Source organism: Eumetopias jubatus, unplaced genomic scaffold (genome assembly GCF_037043125.1).
Source record: "Eumetopias jubatus isolate StellerSeaLion01/CBP00866 unplaced genomic scaffold, mEumJub1_p1.0 scaffold_14, whole genome shotgun sequence".
In the NCBI taxonomy this organism is placed as follows: Eukaryota; Metazoa; Chordata; class Mammalia; order Carnivora; family Otariidae; genus Eumetopias; species Eumetopias jubatus.
Window position 1 is genome coordinate 92,757,049 of NW_028274820.1, and position 20,352 is coordinate 92,777,400.

At 42.4% G+C, this 20,352-nt stretch overlaps 1 protein-coding gene across 2 annotated transcripts in view; it reads right to left on the reverse strand.

The window, feature by feature from the left end:
* Positions 1-13,425: 13,425 nt before the first annotated feature.
* CREB3L2 (cAMP responsive element binding protein 3 like 2) overlaps positions 13,426-20,352 on the reverse strand; it is a 109,570-nt gene continuing 102,643 nt past the window's right edge. For both annotated transcript variants that reach the window (XM_028106362.2, XM_028106361.2), the window contains exon 12: positions 13,426-18,994. In XM_028106362.2, coding sequence (XP_027962163.1) covers positions 18,919-18,994 — 76 coding nt within the window. In that variant the 3' untranslated portion in view covers positions 13,426-18,918. The remainder of the gene's footprint in view (positions 18,995-20,352) is intronic.

A 20,352-nucleotide genomic window follows, 5' to 3' on the forward strand; every position in this document is an offset into this window, starting at 1 on the left:
TCTGCCACTCTGAGGTAATGCTGTTTGGAGTGGGAAAAGTTCCCTGAGGACAAACGCTCCTGCTCTTAGGATCAGAGTTTGGCTTGCAGCAAAAATGGAGCGCTCAGAGGACTGCTTTTGCTATTGTTATTCACAGTCCCTCTGGTGAGCAGAGTGCAATTAGCAAAACTCATGCAGGCCAATCCACCATTATGGAGCCGCACATGAGAACATGTGCATTTCCCCTTTTGTTCCAAGTGAGTCAGGACTTTAATTGAATTGCAGTAATTTAACCTTTTTCGTCCAACATTGCTTCTGCTGTCCAAGAGACTTGAAAGCAGTTCCTATTACATTTATTTGAACTCCTGTTTCCACAGATAGTTTATAGGACTGTTTCTCATTATAGACTGTTTCTCCATCTTCATTCACATCCTGAACTCCCTCGAAGGAAAAAAGATTCTTACAGACTCCTACTGGTTCATTCAATTATCATTTTAATTGTTTTACAAATACAATGCCTAAAGTCCTTATATTAGTTACATAACCATAAAACCCCAATAATTTTCAAATACAATGCAAATGTACACAACCCAAATATTCAAAAATCACATTATTAATATATGATGGATGATGTTGTTTTCCTCAAACTGAATCACCACCTTCAACAAAAATGTGGTCCTGTTTGCTCCAGAGCAAGCTCTTTTGAGATGGGTGTCTTGAGTATGCACAGTTCTCCGGTCATATTTCTCCACTGCGGCTACTGCAAAGCCTTTGCTCTACAGCCTGTCCTGAGGTCATTTGGCCTTACTTAGCACAAAGGCATCATTTACATAGTAATCCCATCTTTATTCTTTGCTCATTAGCCCACAGTCACAAAACAGGGCTACTTGGTGATCAGGGTAAATAGGGCTCCTAAAATCACAGGCCATTTACCATTGAGAGGATAATCTAGGTCATTCAGAGTTGACATATACTATATTAATTTTTTAGCTAACCTCATAGATAAAAGCAAAAATTTTAATTTTGAAGAGAAATATCAGAAGGTCTAGGTTCTTGGAATCAGTTGAGGGATGTTACTCTCCACCACACCTTCCTTAGCATCTACCTCATACTTAAATAAAATATTTCATTGTTTCCTATTTATCTCTGCCTCCAGTGTCAGTAACTTGAGGGCCATAAGTCTTATGGTTCTATGACTTCTCCAGTAGCATCCAGTGAAACTACACCCATTGTCATCAATTATAATTGACCACTTGTTTCCTTGCTTCTGAGCTTGCTGACAGATTAAGATTTCCTGAGTATTTACTGCTTTCGAGTCTGCATCAGTTAGTTCACTGGGTTAAAGGAGATATTCTTTTTATTATTACTGTGCCTAGGAAATGGCTTCAGTTCTGTTTGACTCACCACAGGTACTGCTCCATTCAGACCATGACACCTGAGTACCTACACTTCCTTTCACTCAACTAGAGTGCTTAGCTAGAAAATGGAAACTGGATTTAAAATAGGGCAAATCTGGGAGCACCCGGGTGGCTTAGTCAGTTGAGCAACTGAGTATTGGTTTTGGCTCAGGTCATGATCTCAGGGTTGTGAGATCAAGCCCCACAGGGGGCTTTGCGATCAGCAGAGAGTCTTCTTGAGATTCTCTCCCTCACCTTCTCCCTCTGCCCCTTCTGCCCCTCTCTCTCTAAAATAAATAAATAAATCTTAAAAAAAAAATAGGGAAAGCCTGGGACAACCTACACCACACCTTTCACAGTCAAAGCCCCATTTCAGAAGGACTTTGTAGTGGAAAGAATGTGGGATGAGAAAGCCACACCCTGCCTGCTCCACTTTTATCATCAAGTGGTTGTGTGGCCTCAGGCAACTTCTATAATGATTCTAACTTCTATAGTAATTAGTTCTCTTATTTATAAAATGAAAGAGTCGGAACAGAAGTTCTGTAGAATCCAATACCTATGAATGAGGTAGAAGCCAGAGAGCTGAGGTAGACTGCCATCTTATCAAATATTTTATTGTCCTACAATAGCCTGAGTGACGCCCTTCCTACTCAGTTGTTTCTCTCGCGCGTGCTCTCTATTTCTCCTTCCCTCTCTTATTCCTCCCTTGTTGATCATCATCAGGGAAGAACGGGGAATGGCATCAAGAACACTTTTCAAAGGGTATAGCTGCAGAACTTTTCAAAGATACCAGTGTGTTCCCTTTCTCTAAGGAAGAGATATGGATCCTTTCGATGTTTTTCTGTCTCAGGAAGTAACTTCATGAGCATGTTTGCCAATCTGCACATTGAACTCTTTCCAAAAGATCACTTCATCAAAGCTAATGGATAAATGAAGTCTGGTAGTCAGGAGTTCACGGATGTGTTTCCTGCTCCATTACTCAATAAACATTAAATAAGAATAACAGAAATTATACTATTAAAACCACTCTGGATAAATTGTTTGAGACGGGAGGAAATAGAAGGGAAGAGGGGAGAACGCATTATGAAGAAAGTTGTAACTCACACGAAAAAGGATGTGTTTGTTCCTCACAGCCCTGGAGTTGCCAAATGGACTTGGTCATTTACTTTGAATCTGTGAATGCTGATGGTTTTTAGAGTGTTACCACAACAGCTGATGAGGTGGAAGCTTCTGCCTTCCTGTAGGGATATGTAGTCACATTGAACACAGTAGCTCCATGGGGCTGGTTAAATTGTCATCACTCTTCAGGAGAAGATATGGAGAGATTGAAAGAGTTCAGGGCAAGTAATAAAGACTCCCAAAAACATAAAAATAGGGAAATGAACTGAAAATGGTTTTTGAGTTTGAAAAGGATAAAGTTATTGGCCAACAATTACTACTTCATGGGAATGTCCATAGAATTGTCAGGGGACAAAGCAAAAGAAAACAAACATTCTTTATTTCTCCAAGAAATTTTTAAATTCAGAATTTCTTTTGATTCCAGAAACTCTAATTTGTTCTTTAAACAAATATCCTGCAGAGCTGTCATTACATTTTATTAACATTGTCTTCAGCTCTTCCATAGAAAGTACCTAATCTCATTATTTAGTCTGAGTTCCCTTTTTCAAATATCTGTGTCTCCTTAAATGGCTAGTGATGCTTCTTTGCCTGCTTGGTGCCAGTCAGCCCATAGTAATCCTCAACAATAGTGCAGTCAGGCTGTTGGGCCTCTCAGATAGAAGTGGATAGTCAAGAAGTAAAAGGTAAGGATATTATCATTTCTCCTTCCAGTGGGTTTGCAGCAAAAAGGCTGGTCAAGAAGGGAAAATTCTAAATGCCCCTCTGATGCTGAGAGTTCCTGCCAGAGTAAGCAGGAAAAGGCAGCTTCCTTCCTAGCCAGCAAACTTCTTCAGCCTCTGCTCCAAAATGGTCCATTCGCTCAGCCAGTTGGTTGCTCAAGGCACCTCAGAGGATTGCAGGCCTCCTTTGCAGCTTTCTGGTCTGGGGATAATCCCACCTGGTAGAGCTGTCTGGACTGTTCATCAGGTTCCTGATTTGAGGAATCATCCTATATGGACTGTCCACCAAGCTCTAATGTTTGGCCACAGTTATTTCAGTGGTTGAGTTGCCCATGCAAAAAGCAGAAAGATCAGGGAGTCTGAAATCTGCACTCAAGTTATCATATCCCTCAAACCTCCTGGGGCATTAATTTAACCTAAAGCTTGAGAAAATGCTGGGGAAATGCTACAGTGGGTTTGAGTAATTCTTCAAACCCCTAGTTCATTTACTGATTTCTCTCATTCTCTGTTCTACCCGAAATTTCACACACCTATTTTCATTTCCTGGTGCTTGACTTGTACCACTTACTTGTCTATTAAACACTCATTTTTTCATGAAAAAAACAAAAACAAAAACAGCCAAACCAACAAACAAATTATTTTCCTTACCTGCCCATTCTTTTGTATATGTATAACCATTAAGCTGGACAAGAATGTTTACATGTTTTAAAGTGTGTCTCAATGGATGCATGTAATAAATACTGATCACTGACTTCACCCCAGACCAAATTATTCAGACTCCATTGGAATGGAGCCCAGCCATCAGTATTTTGAGGAAAACTTCCCAGGTAATTTCTTATGTATAGCCAGGTTTGAGAACCATTGATCTGGAAGCTTGTTGCTTTCTCCTGAGCTCAACAATCTTATGGGCACTTGGTTTTCCAAGGACCTTGCAGCAGAACCAATGGTTGTTATAGCTGTTTCCAGAGGGGAGAGATTTCTGCTGTATCTGGTGATAATGGAGTCATTAGGGAAAATTTTGTGGCATCTGTGAAAATTCAAAGAAGGTGTAAAATTATAGGTATAATTCTCCTACACTGTGAGGTATCTCTATCTAGAAATCTTACATACACAATAATAATAGGTAAAGCAAACACCTAGAGTGAATACTATGTAACAATCACTAAAATATTATTTATATTAACTCACTCTGTAGTCACAATAACCCAAAAGATAGGTACTATTTTAATTAACTATTTTACACATGAAGGCACTGAAGCAGAGAGGTTAAGAGACTTTCCCAGGACAATATAGGTAGTGTATTGCAGAGTAAGTACTTTGAACTCTGGATGTCTGGCTCCAGGATCTATGCCTGAGGTAACTGTAAGATTGTAGGTATATCTCTGAGGCAGAATGCCATTATGGAACCAGTTAATTCATGTGTGATTCCTTAAGCCAAGCTAAACACTTCTTCTTTTTCATCTTTGTTTATGGGTTCTAATTTTGCCTTTTGAGGACAAATCTTTTTCATATAATGAAGAACTCATGTATCTAGGATTATAGGATGTTAGGGCTGGAAAGGCCTCATATATCAACCAGTGCTGCTCTTGCATTTTAAAGATGGCAAAACTGAGGGCTAAAATGTTTGACAGCTTTCCAAGGGACACAGCTAATCGCCTTCATTCCTGGCCATATGGTAGACTAGCTGTCCAAAGACATTCCCTTGGTACAAACCACCTACGAACCTGGATAAAATATAGAAAACATTTTTAAAATAAACGTCTGATTCACTCATTAAGCTGAACCCTTGTTAACTAAGAGTGGTTGTTTAATGGATTGTGGAGTTGGAGGATAGAAGATGAAGCCTAAATAGGGTGATAAGTTGGACTGAAGACCCACACATACCTAAGAACCTGAAGCATTGCATTCACAGTGGAAGATCTAGGGAAAAAAAAAAAAAAAAAAAAAAACAACCCACACCACAGGAGATTGGTAGGATTGATTGCAATGTGGATGCTTGGTGAGCAACAAAATACAATAAAGTAGGTGGAAGACAAGGGAGAGGAGGGAAGGAGGAGGCCAAGGAGAAGGAGTACCAGTGGCAGTGGCCGTGAAGGAGGGAGACGAAGGAGAAGAAGATGGTAGGAGAGGAAAGGGTGAAACAAGAAAAAAGTGTCCTCAGGAAATTTCTCATTACATTTGTGTTGATTTGGGGTGAGAATTTATACTAATTATATGAACACAGCTAATTATCTGATCGCAAACACTCAGCTTAAAGTAGTGCCAGGTAGGTAGAGTCTTGGAACCTGTGAAATGAAAGCAGATTTTCTTTAGAGGCACATAGTTTAAATCTAGCCCTTAAAGAATTTCCACCAATGGAGTTTCAAAAAAGATGAGTTCATGATCAAATATCGCAAAAGCCATAAAAAGGCAAGGTACAGAAAAACGTACAGCAGAATCATCTTGCAAAACAATTCAGATCTGGGAAATATAAAAACAGAATATAAAGTCATTGTGTTTAATATGTTTAAAAATAAAAGAAGATATTCAAAGTGTGATGTAAGAACAAATGACAAAACAACTAGGCATTTTCCAAAAAAAACCACAACACAACACAAATGGAGGTGCAGGAGAAAATAATAATTGAAATTAGAAATGCAATGGACAGATTAAACAACATGTGGTAGACTCGAAGATGTGTGCTCAAGATTCCCCTTCAAGGAAGGACTTATCCAAGTGCAAGAAGTGTGGTCATCAGATAGCCTCTAGGGGTCAGCTCCTTCAGAGTTTGCCTCAGGTGCCGAAAGCTGCCTTTCCCAAGGTCAATGGAGTAGCCTGCATCCAGTGACAGAGTGATGAGGTATACAAAGACCCTGGCTGTTTCATCCCAATGCAGGACAGTTCTGGTGGGACATATTTACTTCAGAGCTCTTCAGTGGATTAGCCTAGGCTTTGTTAGGATGCCATTGCTATTTGCCTTATTCCTCCATCCAGCCCTGCTTTGTTCTCTCCTTTCATAGGTTTTGATCCCTAATAGACAGCCTATACCCCAAACTCAGTTCCAGCATCTGCTTTCAAGAGAATCCAACCCGTGACACAGCAGATTAGACACAATTATAAGGAGATCTGCTAACTTGGAAAATAGATCTGAAATGATAGCCCACAGAAAGAAAATTTGCAAGTTAAGAGATATTGCAGCTAGAACTCTGGAATAAGAATAGTCAGAATTCCATAAGGAGGTAAGAGAGGCAAAGGGGAAGAGGCAATACTTGAAAAGTTAATGGCAGAGAATTTCCAGTAGTGATGAAACACACCAATCCTCAGATTAAGGGAACACAATGAATCCCAAGTAGGATCAATAAATACATCAAGTTTATTATTAGATAAAGATCATAAAGCAGCCAGAAGAAAAAGCCAGATTATTTTCAGATAATCAAGAACTAGAAAAGCTGATTTCTCAATAGCAAATCAGAACCCTAAAGATAGTGGAATCAAAATATTGAGAGAGGATAAATGACAATCTAAAATCGTCAAAAGAAATGGTAATTACACGACATGACAGAGGCGTTAGCTATTGTGATGATGATACTGCAATATATATAACTGTATCAAAACAGTGCATTGTACATGTTAAACTTATACAATGTTATATGCCAATTATATCACAACAAAAATAAAATAAAATAAAATAAAATTGTATACCCAGCAAAACTATCTTTTAAGAATAAGGAAGAATAAAAGACAACTATAGACAAATTCAAGACAAGACCCTCATATAACCCTCTTCCTGTGCAACATTTAGGAGGTATTTTTAAAAATCTTCTGTAGCCTCCTGATCTACAGCACCTGCCTCTCCTGCAAATTTAACATTTTCGCACCTTGCAGCTTTTTGAAATGTGTGAGCCAACAGCACTAGCTGAGAGGGGTTTAACATTATCCTGACCCTAGGTAATGTGACCATAAATTTCTTTGGCTTTCAACTTCATAACAATGCTGTCCACTATGCTGTGTTGTTGTTTTTTTTAAATCAACCCTCATCTCATAAATCTAGAAATTGAGCTGCTTTTCCATCTTTTGAATAGCATCGTTATTCATTACAGATATTACTTAAGCACTTTCCAGAACAACCTCACATACAGATCAGGATTTCCTCTTCCTTTTTCTGGATACACTATATTGTATATACACATACATATATGTATAGAGACTGTCCCTGGCTGTCTGGTACTGGGCCCTGGGATGACTGACAATTGGCAAGGGGCAATTGGCCCCTCAGGGTGGTTGGGCTATGGGCTCTGGATTGGTTGGTTTGCATATGAAAGTTGGGCTTGTAGGCAAGTCCTTTACTGTCTGAGTTTTAACTCAGATATATATATATATATCTCCCCCTAAAGGCCCCTGTCTCTATAGAGAGGGGAAGAAAGGGAAGATGGCTCATCTCAGTCATTTCCTAAAAAATAATCCAAGCCACCGTTTGAGAGGCTGGTTACATTTGACCCCTTGTTATTTGGTGGGGCTGGGCAGGTGGCACAAGTTGATGTTGTCTTCCAATGGGCACAGCTGCTGCTAGATCTTTTGGCAACTTGAAAGAAGTGTTCTGGCTCCATGAGGATACCATGTGTTCTCCTCCTCCCTCTGTGCTGTTGTTTTTAGACGGAGGAACAAAAATAACCATTGAGGAATACCATGAAAGCTGCCAGAAAGGCTGTTGTGCTCTTCTCCAAGAGTCTGTTTCAAAATGTTTAATGTTTCTTAAGTGAAAAGTATTTGGGAATTGGGGCTGCCAGGGTGTTCATCAGTAATGTCCTCCCCAGTATTACTGCAAAACAGATGGCAAGTTGAGTTTCCTGATGGGTGCATGAGACGTTCCAGGTGCTTGGGCTAGTTCAAAGAAAAACCCTCCCTGAGACAAAAATGTAAAAATACAACCACCTACATATTTAGAGAGCACCAGGACAGAAAAGGTGTCCTCAATCCCCAAAATATTTCCTTTCTCGACTTAGTTATCATTTAAATACCTTCAGTGGTTGATACAGCTTTTTATCCTGGTTTGTGATAGTGTGAATGGTAAGTAAATGCAGAAAAGAAAATATAGTTGACACGGTATGTGCAGTATTGCACATGTAATTCCATACTATCAGCCTTCCTCAAAGATCTGAATGGCTAGTGTCCATTCACATGCATTATGATGTACAATGATTAGTTATTCTAAATTTGGGAGTCAGGATAAGGGGAGAGTCATTTTCCTTTAGCCTAGTGTTCTTCAGACTGAGGGGGGAGGGGTTGGGAAATTGATTTAGTGTGTTCTGACCAACAATTTAAAAAAGAGAAACAGAATGGAGTGGAATAGAATGGGATGGGATGGAATGGAATTGCAGAGCAAAATAGAAAATAGAATGTATCTAGTAGAGGTTAACACTGTTCCATGTAACTTTAATTTCAGTTGTGTATGTGTGTGTGTGTGTGAGTATTGTCTTGGGTTATAACTTAACAGATATCTTTCTGAGGGTCACAATAAAAAAGTTTTAAATTCTCAAAAAAAAAGCATTAATATCCTCATTGAATTCTCTCTCTGTACGGAGATAAATGACAAGGTAGCTTTTTTTCTGTTACAATTCCCAAAGAGTAGCATATGAATAACTGGGACCATTCAAGTCTCCCAAGAGCAGAAAGTTTCAGTCCTGCCTGGGAGATGTGACTGTATGCAGGTGTTCGCCGATCAGCGTGGGGAACAGTACCAGGAAGAGTCCGAGTTTACTTAATCCTCCTGTTTGGGCCCCATGCCTCACTTCTGCTTTCTTCTGTCTTTGGTGGCTTGAGCTGTGTTTTATTTGGATCATCTCAAAGAACCTCCAAGAATTTTCTAGATGACTTAGCACTTGCTCTCACCCCACCATTGCCCAATTGATGTAGTAAAAGACTAGCTAGCACCAAGGACTAGCAATGAGTGAGTCTTTCTCTCCCTTGCCCCAACTCCATCTCCCTCTGTCATTGCTAAGCCTTAGTGGTCTCTCACGCTGTGTTCATTGCGCTAGAGGTGTCTGAATTTTTGCACAAAGGCAAAATAGCTCTGCATGTCTAAAAGTAAATGCTATTCATACTTAAGAGCTAGAGCTTCTGGCACAAATTTTAAAACAATTTTCAAGCTGGGATAAAAAATATATTAGAAGCTGAACATATCCTGGGTTAAAAGGGGGAGAAGATAATATGGGAAAGAGGGGACCTCCCACCAGGACTGCATTGCATGTCACCCATCCTTGTAAGCTTTACTCCTTTCGCCTTTCTTGGATACCTGATTGCCCCAGCTATGCAGGCAGAACTAAGAGGTAAAGTGCGTGGCAGCAGGTAGAGGCGGATTACTTGGTGTATGGAATACTTATTTTTTGGTCCAAAACTTTACCTTTCTAATAACAGGTTCAGGGAGCCCTGGCTTTGCAATGTGTCTCAAAGTTTCTGTTCATACATGAGGATGTGACCGTCATGAAGTGAGTGCAGTAAGTACCCGCCTCAAGTCATAGGAAGCAAGTGTGCATCTACCCTGAGTTAATTCATATGTCTAGTATTCCATTCAGTTCTAGCTACCACATTTTCAAAACGTGTATCATAAACCTTCTTAGGTACTGCCAAACTTTTATCAAAATGGTTTTATCAGTTTATTCTTCCACCACCAATATATGTGTTCCTGCTTCCCGATACTCACACCACTGCTTGATTTTTTTATTTTAATTTTTGCCAGTCTGATGGGTATAAAATGACACTTTGTGGGTGTTATTGTTTGAAGTAGAATACACTGCTTCTGTTTTTTCTGAAGACACTATTTTAATTCTTTTCCTGCACATTTAACTTGAACATTTGAAATTAGTATGTTTACTCTCCTCTTGAACAACCTACAGACCTTCACATGCTTTAATTCTGAACAGCTCTTCTGTTTTCATTCAATTTCTGTGCAATATTTTAGTTGTAAAGTGGAGCCTCACTATTCACAGATACCTTGTTTGTGAATTTGCTTACTCATTAAAATTTATCTGTAACCCCGAAATCGATACTCACAGCACTTTCATGATAATTCATGGACTTGCACAGGACAGCAAAAAATCTGAGTTGCCTGATGCAGGTTCCCAGTGAAGATCAAACAAGGTAATACTCTGCCTTTTTGTGTCAACTCTTGTACCATCAACAACTGCCCTTTTGGTGATCTATTTGGTGTTATTTTTTCCTCCATTTTTGTGTTTCTGTTGGTAATCTTGCTGTTTAAATGGCCCCCAAACATAGTGCTGAAGTTGTCTAGTGTTCCTAAGTGTAAAAAAGCAGTGATGTGCCTTGTGGAGAAAGTATGTATTAGATAAGCTTCATTCAGGCATGAGTTATAGTACTGTTGGCTATAAGTTCAATGCTAATAAATCAACAATATAGTATAAAAATCTTCTGTAGCCTCCTGATCTACAGCACCTTGTTGTAGCAGCAGCTGTGCCCATTGGAAGACAACATCAACTTGTGCCACCTGCCCAGCCCCACCAAATAACAAGGGGTCAAATGTAACCAGCCTCTCAAACGGTGGCTTGGATTATTTTTTAGGAAATGACTGAGATGAGCCATCTTCCCTTTCTTCCCCTCTCTATAGAGACAGGGGCCTTTAGGAGGATATTAGTTATCTGAGTTAAAACTCAAACAGTAAAGGACTTGCCTACAAGCCCAACTTTCATATGCAAACCAACCAATCCAGAGCCCATAGCCCAACCACCCTGAGGGGCCAATTGCCCCTTGCCAATTGTCAGTCATCCCAGGGCCCAGTACCAGACAGCCAGGGACAGTCCCTATACATATATGTATGTGTATACACACACACACACACACACACACACACACACACGTATTATATATATATATATCTGAGTTAAACCCAATCCTGAGAATTCTAGGGAAAAGAATATGGCAGTAGCACCTTGAAAAGCAATCCCCATTGGAGGGGTCATGGACCACTTAGACAGCTAGCATGTCACCTGCTCAGATGAGGTATAGCCCGGCTGCCTCCCTACTCAGGCCTTTCAAGTCCTGTCCCTTGGGGTGAAACTGACTGCCCTCCCACCTCCTAGTCCTGTCATCAATACAGCATCTTATTCTTGATTCCCTTTCCTGTCAATTCAGATGACAGAAGGACCGGGGAAGCGACATAAATGAGTGAACCAGGCTAGGCGTAGAGACATGTGGCCACCCACAGACAACTCATTCTATTGAATGCTCCCATTACTCAACATCCAAAGCTGGCGGGTCCTCCAGCCTTTTAAGAGAAAATGGAAATCTGGCGTTATGAGAAATCTTTGAATGTTGAAAGGTTAACCAATAATTTTTAAATGTTTGAAACATCATGGGACCAAACCAGAAATATTAATGCACAAGCTGAAGGTCTGCAATCTCTGATCTAGGCTAACTCCTGTATTTTGTCAAGTAAAAATCCCCAACCCCTAAAAACTGCACAGTGTAGTTTGAAGACTCTGTACTCCGAGTCAGAGAAGATCGGGGCTCACATCTCTCATCTGCAGAGTTTACTGTATGATTTTGCGTAAGTTTCTTAGCCTTTTTACATCCTAGCTTTCTCAATGATGAAAGGGGGAAATTATATATCCTTCATAAAGTTTTAAAGGAAATAAATAAGATCATTGATAATACATAAAAATCACCTGGTGCATAATAAGTGTTTAGTGTCTCCTTTTCCCTCACAGCTAGCAAGTTGATATAACTATGCAAGAATCCATAAACGTTTATCTCCTGAATCCAGCCGGGTTCTTTTCCCCACTGTATTCCCCACTGTTTCCTTACCTCTATGGCTCCCATTTTCAGTTTGTTACTCACAGGTCCCAAGAGGGAGCATACCATGCCATAGTGGCCACATAGGGAAATGCCATGGTCGGTCAAGAGGCAAAGGGAGTGAGGAAATATCAGCAAGAACCTCCATCGTAGTTTCCACAGGAAGGAACGAGCAAGACAAGGTAAGCAGGTTTAGGATTGGCTAGTTTGAATGATCTCAGTGGGCTCTCTGGGTATAGGGACTGTCCCTGGCTGTCTAGTACTGGGCCCTGGGGTGACTGATGGCAAGGGGCAAGTGGCCCCTCAGGGTGGTTGGGCTATGGGCTCTGGATTGGTTGGTTTGCATATGAAAGTTGGGCTTGTAGGCAAGTCCTTTACTGTCTCTAGGAATTGGCTAGCCCTGGGAGGGGCAGTCCCTCCTGGGTCTGCAAAGCCCCAGATGCCAAAGCATTAGGAATACAGAAAACATAAAGGCACGATTAATACAGAACATTCTCAAATCAGTGAGTGTTTGCCCCCTCCACTCGTCACTGGACAGATACCAGCATGTCGAAAAGGGGGCTTCCATAATAGGCTCCCAATATAAGGAAAAAAGAGGGAAAATGTGTTACTAAAAGGTTTTACAGGGAGAGGCCCCCTTGTGTTTGAATAGAAGAGAAGGTCAAGGTGCTTAGAGGGGAAAGTCAGCAGGAGATTAATGCACCCTTGAACCCAAAGCAGGGATAGTCATGCTGCTTTAAAAAAAAAAGAAAAAGAAAAAAAAAAGGTAGTTTTGCAGATAAGTGCAGTCCATGGCCTTCATTTCTGAATATCCTGGGTACTCTTTTTGAGGCTAAATGAAGCCCCACTCTCTGAGTGGAGAAAATTAAATTTGAACACTGAAATTGCAATGGAATGATGATGATTCTGCTTGAGTGCATTGACCTTTATCAATCATTTCATTAGAATTTCTGGAGCACAACGCTGGGCTAGGCTTTCCCTGCAACTGTCCTTCTGAAGAAAAAGCCTTCTCTCCTGGCTCCAGCCCAGACCATCATTCCCCAGCATCCTGAGATGGGGAAAGCAGTATCAAATCGGAAGAATTCCGTAATCTAGTTAGCGCATAGTTATAGTAGACAATGAACATAGCAGTCAGGCGGCAAAAGTCTCTAGAGAACGCTGTTTTTCTTCCTGTGACTGACTGAGAAAACAATAACATTTCTCAATATTCCTCCAACGGAGGCTTGGATTTCAGTCCTAGTATCAGACAAATTGCCAGTTGGAGGCTCTTCTGTCAGTTCAACTAGATAATCAGAAAGGAATGGTTAGGCACACATATACAAAACCATGTTCCTCAGAAAAGCAAAACGCTTTTAAAACCAGATTACCAGGATTTTAAAGACTGGACAACATTTTACTAATTAAGAAAAAATATTTTTATTCGCAAGAAATGGAAATACAAAAGCATAACAATTTCAGTTCATTTTTTTTTCCAAACTAAGTACAAGTATCCTACAAAGATTTTTTTTTTTTAATTTTTGGCATTTACTTAGCTATGATAAAGAATAAAAGGCCATAAAAAAAAAAAACAACCCAGCACAATATGACAGGTAATAGACTCACAATCCATTTAGCTTAAACACTGCTAGTCTATAGAACTATTACAAAAGAGAGGAGAGGTCCAGCCTGTCAGCACAGACATTAAAGCTCACGGTTGATTATAGTCTAGGGTCTGCTCAGCATTGTTTGAATAGGGTCCCTCACGATTCGTCAAGGTGTGCTGGTGTTTTCCATAGACTCATAGAACATTTTATCTGCGAGGGAGAGGCTTTAAGCAGTGCAGGTCATGGGTCCGTGGTGCAAAAAGTTCACGTTCTCACTTAGCTGGTGAGCCAAGACAGGAAAGAAGGAATGGAGCTAAAACCCCAGTTTTTTCTTTTCCAGGATGCAAAGCCTGCTAGCTGGAATTCACAGAAGACTAGATGAACAAGATAGGACATGAGCGTCAGGTGGATACCTCCAGCAGGAAGCAAAGAACTAACGTTGCACAGTGGGCCCAGCAGATGGCATGGACACTGTGTTTCCGGCCTGGACAACCTTACAAGTTCCCGGAAAGTTCTGCCTAAACAAATCCACAAACTGCACTTCCTATACCACTTAGTGGTTTATCTATCTCCTAGTAGCTAGTTGCCCTGTTTTCTCGATAAAATTAAAAGCCAAAATGTATTAAGCACAGTACCCAGCACTTAATAAGTGCTCAAGAAATATTATCTCCCTTCCTTCCCAAAACCAAGACAAAAATAAAGCGTTCCTGAATTATGATGGCCCAAAAGGACAAAATGAAACAACACCTAGATTTGTCCTGTGCTAAGTGCAGGCTCTTTGGCCACAGAGAGAAGGAGCATCAATCCCCGAATGGGCCAGATTCCTTGGCCCTGAGAACATGTTCTGCCATGAGGATTTATAATAACTTTAATCCAGGCTGGCCAGTTTTTGATGTGACTGCAGCTCTACAACACGGGATTTTCCTAATGGACAAAACCTCATTTCTTTTCTCCCGATGTGCAAATCTGATCGTGGCTCACTTTTAGGAAACCATTTTCGGGCCTCTGGAAAAAGTTCTTTCCCCACACTCACTTCAGTCTAATACTACAAGGCTATCCGTAACATCTCCCAGGGACAACAGAACCTTCAGTTATCCTGGAGGATATATAAAAGGCACATTGAAGGCAGATGGGTGTTTGAAACAAGGGGTAAATTTGTGTGTGTGTCAGAAAGAGGGGGGGAGAGAGAGAAGAGAGAGAGAGAGAGAGAGAGAGAGAGAGAGACCTAGCTCTTTTGTCTTTTGAATAGCTATTGATTGATGAAATCTCCTCAGACCCCTGACTCCCCAACAATCCCTAGGGCTCCATGCAGAACTCTGCCTCAGTAAAACTGAAAAGTCCTAGGACTGACTGACGGACTGATGGACTGACTGAATGGGAAATGTGAAATCCATCTCTGGCTCCTTCACAGCTTCCCACTCGCTCCTGTAACTGGCCTCCCAGAGGGGCTCATGCTATCACATTTCTCCTAATTGTCTCAGCGGAAAAGCATTCAAATGAAATGGCTCTCACTAGAGCACTACCTGCTAATGGTTTCACAGGTCCCGTCAGCACTGCAAGCAGGAGAGCTGGTGTCTTTGATAAAGGTTTTGCAAAGGCTGGATTTGACAGAACCAAAGCAGTGACTCATGCAGACAAGGGGGAGGCCAAAAGCCCTTCTCCTCGGTCTCCAATCTCCCCGATGTGAGCAAGACCAGCACTGATGATCCATTTCCTCTGCAAAGAGCAGGGAGGTCTCCATTTGTGCGTCATACTCAAGTACACGCCCCGTAGGACATGTGTGCTCAAGAGCGGGCCCCAAGATGCCTCTGATGCTCTTTGTGGTTTTGCTTGGTCTGAGGCCATGGAGGAAAGGAGCCATAAGTGTTGAAAAATTTTAATGAAACACATGTGACCAAAATTCTGGACACTGCCTCAAGGCTAGAATAAAGATGAATCACTTCAACACTCCCGCTCTATGGGCACATGAGATTCACTGCCCTCTTTTGGCATCCAGGCTAAACTGAGAGATTTAGGAAGAAAAAAAAACATGGTAATTATAGTTGGTTTGTAAATAAGTTGAGCTAAAAGCTGCTCTCACAACCTACAAATTAGTTCTCCAAATCAAAATCATTTTTATTAGCAGAAAGGTCATCTAATTTTGCCTATGCTGGTGTCAAACCTCACCCCCCCACACACACACACAAAAGGAGCAACCTAGTTCAGCTGTCAGATTTTTACATAACACTCTCTTTATGTGACCGAGGCTCCAGAGTCCTAACACTTCACAGAAATTCTTTCTTAAACTGGCACTGAGGCCTTTCATCTTCAGCATCCATTTCTAAGGACAGAGTTAAGAGCTGTGGAAGGGCCAAGCTGGGCGGCAGGGTGGGGGGGGCGGGGGGGCGGTCTGGGTTCCTCGGGGCTCAGCCAGTGAAAAAGTGCTTGTTCTTGGAATGTTTGCAAGACATCTCCTTCACCAGGGTAATCAAAGATAGGGAAGAGGAAATGCTGTTTACCTGATGAAAAACAGAATTAATGTCTTTATGAGTAGCCTATTTATTATTTATGGTTTACTAAATGATGATGCTAACAGTCTCATAGTATTCAAAACTGAAGTTTGGAGGCCAACATCTGCCTCTATTTGAAATCTTCAGGGTTGACCAGCATTACTGGCTGGTCTATGGGACTGCTCTATGGCGGGAAGCAAACCCAGTAACCAAGCACACATCCCTTAATTACTTGGCATTATCTGACTTTTCTGTGTCTTCTTGCCCCCACAGCATCCTCCTAAAGGGATATGTGTTTAGTTCCCTTGACTTGCCCAAAGAGGGAGTGGAGGGCAGAGGTTTTTCTCAAAATAGCAGCAAGGCTGATTCTTGGAACCCCCTTAACATGGCCATTTGAGCTCCCAGGCTGATGTCTCCTGTCTCCAGATAGAGCTTCAGTTCTGGAAGAAGAGCTTCCCAGAGAAAAGAGCCTGCTGTTTGGAGGTCCAGAGAGGTGGATGACAAGCAAAGGCAGGTAGGGGAGAAAATAAAATCCTCAAGGTACTAAGGACAGGCACTGGACGTTTGCTGGCCCGTCCCTTCTCCCACCTCATTCAGAAGAGCAGGTTTCCCACCCCCGGCTAATCCAGGAGCCTTCAAAACCTGATCTGGTTCCACTGCAACAGGTGGGTAGGCTGACCCATGCTCACACTTCTGCCCTTAAATAGAAAACTTTCCTTTTTCATTGACCAAACACTACTTGAGTTCATTCTTTTTACCTTCATAGGCCCCCACAGTGCCTGTGCCTGATACTTACATGGCATTTTAAAGAGAAGGATGGGTCAGCAGCGGCCCGTGGCTACCCGACACCAGCCAGGCCCAGGAAAATCTAGAGCTGAAGAGATGGAGGGAATGGAGAGGAGAGAAGCAGGGGCAGGGGGCACGTTAGTAAGCCCTCTTCCTACACAGCTCACACAGCCCCTGCTCTCCCCTGGCCAATGTAAGGGGCCCTGAGAATGCGGCATCCCTGATCCAGCTTTACACATGGCTGAGAAGACACTCTTGGCATCTCCTGGTCTGCAACTCTCTCCATCACAGCAGAGACAGGGAGAGAGGAATCACTCACGGGGAGCCCCAGATGTACCTAGGCCGACAAAGCAGGGATCTGCTTATGAGGTATGATGGAAAAATGCTAATGACACCAAATCCTGCATCTACTATGGAATGGAAGGCCCAGGTATGGGCTTAATCCCTTGTAAGTACAGTTTCAATGACAGTGTAGACCAAAGAGAGAGAGAGAGAGAGAGAGAGAGAGAGAGAGGAGTTAAAGCGAAAGGTCCTTCAGCTACTACTAAAAATAAAATACAAAATGTAAGCAAATTTCTTACACAAAATCTTTCACAAGCTAGGGAAAAACACTTAAAGTGAATCTTCTACATTATACAATGAAAAGGCAATTTCCATTTCTTATTTGTATGAAAGAAGAAAGGATTTTTTAAACTACAAAAGTTACTTTTAATCATTAAACAAACAAACAAAAAAAGTAGGTTGGGGGGTTAGGTTGTATCTCTTTGGGTAAGCTGCAAAGTAGCCAAACCTGACTATAAAAGCTAAGACTATGGATACACAAATGTTACCTACTCCAACCCCAGGCCTCAGGCCCCTGTGTTGAGGCAGAAGAGGAGGGTAAAGCAGAAGTGGGGTGTGGGGGTGGAGAGGAGGGGGCCAGGAGCAGGTGTGAAGAGGCAAGCCAGCAAGGCTGTCCGAAATGCCTGTTGTCAGGGACAAGGACTCCCTTCTCTTATGGGAACAGGATAGAAAAAGCCTCTGATCACAGAGCCGCAGACCTGATTAAGGCATTTCCCTCTGACTTCATTCTGTAGGAGGACACAAGCTTAAGGGGACTTCCCAATTATAATGACAGGCCTCCAGGTGAAGAAGGAGGAGGAAGAGGAAGAAAAAGAAGAAAATGGAAAAATAAAAAAACAAAAACAAAAACACCATCTGGAGGATTGGGGATCCCAGAGCTTAGGGTGCCCTCCTCGCTCCAAAGGCCACTTTGGAGGGAGGCGTCGGATCTTTTCAGTGTGGTTGCTAGTGGGGAAGCCTCAGCGAGCTAATAAATACTATTTACAAATGGGGAGGAGAAGCCAGGGAGGCAGACCTATGGGTATGTGGGGACGCAGGTTGTGGGGATGCCCTACAAGCAACAAGATGGGGCAGGTTCGCCTGGAGTAGAAAAGCCTGATTCTTTCAGGCATTGCACTTGCGGCCTGAGAATGGGGAAGGGGGAGCCCTCGCTCCAGTGCGGGAAGGACAATCTGCGAGGGCTCTGATGGCGCAGGGTGTCAGGGGTGCTCACTGAAGGCACGGGCACCTCCGAGGCTGTCGCGGGCAGGCACACCGGAGCCCCAGGCGGAGGAAGGCAGGCCGTCAGTCAGGGCTTTGCCAGATCCCAACAGGCATTCTGGTATTTTTGTGGCTGGAGTCTGCAGTCTCACAGGAACAAGAGTCACCTCTTCTTCAAAGAGGTGGTCACACCCCACCATGAAAATCAGGCAGTATCTTTTTGGCACTATTGGTAGAAACGAGCCTGCTTGTCCCAGCCACGATCCTAAAATATTTTCCTATGGCAGTACACAGGAGGGAGGGAGGGATGCCGGGCTCCCCTCTTCAGGGGGGAATGGAATGGAGGGGAAGGTGCTCTCTCACCGCAGGTGGAAATCCCAGGCTGTCCTCCCAACCAAAGCCACGACCGCTCGCCCATGTCTTCATCCAGATCAAAGGCAAAAAGGAAAAGCTTATGACAGAGGTGGTTTGGGGACGGGAAAGCAGAGTGAAGAGAAAGAGGGAGGTGGAGACAGGCTCTTCAGAAGGTGGCGTTCACTCTTCTGTCGAGTTCTACAACTTTTAGTGTCTCGTTCCCCTCCAGTTTGGCGCTGACCCTGGAAAGATACCAAAAGGAAAGAGTCTTAGCCACCAACTGACAACTACGATTCTCAGGCTTGGGAGTACAATACAATCATTCCACCACTGCAACTTTGTCAACTTTGTGGTGGGCCCAAACGGGTTCTCGTTCTAATTGCTTTAACTGAATGTATCTACAGAGGATGGTTAGCCTTATGCTAGACTCTAGAAAGAAGAGAATGAAAGGATAAAGCCTGATCCCTGGTCTAGAATACTAATCATTCAGATAAATTTAAAAAAAAAAGCTAAGTTGAAATAACACTAAACATATAACAGAAAATAAACATGTTATTAAACTGTGTAACAGCCTAGAAAGTCTCTAGGCACTCAGAGGGTTGAGGGCTTTGGTGTCAGGGAGACATCCCAAAACAAGTGAGGGTTTCAATGGGTCCCTGAACAGTTCAGCCAAGAGGGGAGAATACTTGTGGCATGAGCCACGCAACCAAGCAGCTGAGTCTTCCATAGCTCCCAGTGGCACCTCTACAAATTTCTCTATAATGGAAATAATAATACCTAGCCTCTTAAAGTATTTAAAAGGATTTATAGATCACATCTGCATAGCACTTAAGGTAGTAGCTGCCAGTAAACGTCCAATATGCATGTATCATGTAAACATATAAAAGTACATGTAATCATGAACCTTCCCCACAGCTTTAGGGGAAAAAAGCTGCAGAATTTGAAGTAGAATCTTCAAGTGGGAGTACCTGCATTGGAATAGCATCGTTTCTGGGAAGCACAGGGGTGAGTTCAGCGAGATCCCCACCCACGCCATGCATTGCCAGGAGTGTGCACGCAGACCCTCCTTCCTGTGCTGTTTGGCATTTTCAGGAACCCTCCTGGCATAATAACAGTATCTGGCCATCCCATAAGCCTTTATGTTTCCCAAAAGACTTTCCCCCTAACGATCTAAAAGAAACAACTCATGGAGAATTGGAACCCAGTGTTATTTTCAATACAGAAACATATCTATGCACAGTGCCCTCCTCTTTACATTGATGTCCCTTCAATGTAAATATATAATTATAATTAATACTTGTTTATTTACATATAAATCATAAAACTCTATATTGGCAAACAGCATAAGATATATGTATCTCTAGTTGGAAGGACTGTAGGGCAGGTGTCCTAAGGCTGCAGCTGCATGGCAAGCACACTGCTAAGGCCGGGCTGTATGTTTACTTACGAGGCTTTGAGGGGAGGAAAGAGGGAGTCAAGCCCTTTGCCCACTTCTTGGAGCCACCGCCTCTCCAGTGACAAAGCAGACATGGGGGCAGCTCATCCTAGGTCCCCCCCGCCCCCCGTCTCTGCTAAGGGCAGCTGTTGGCAAGTAGTAGAC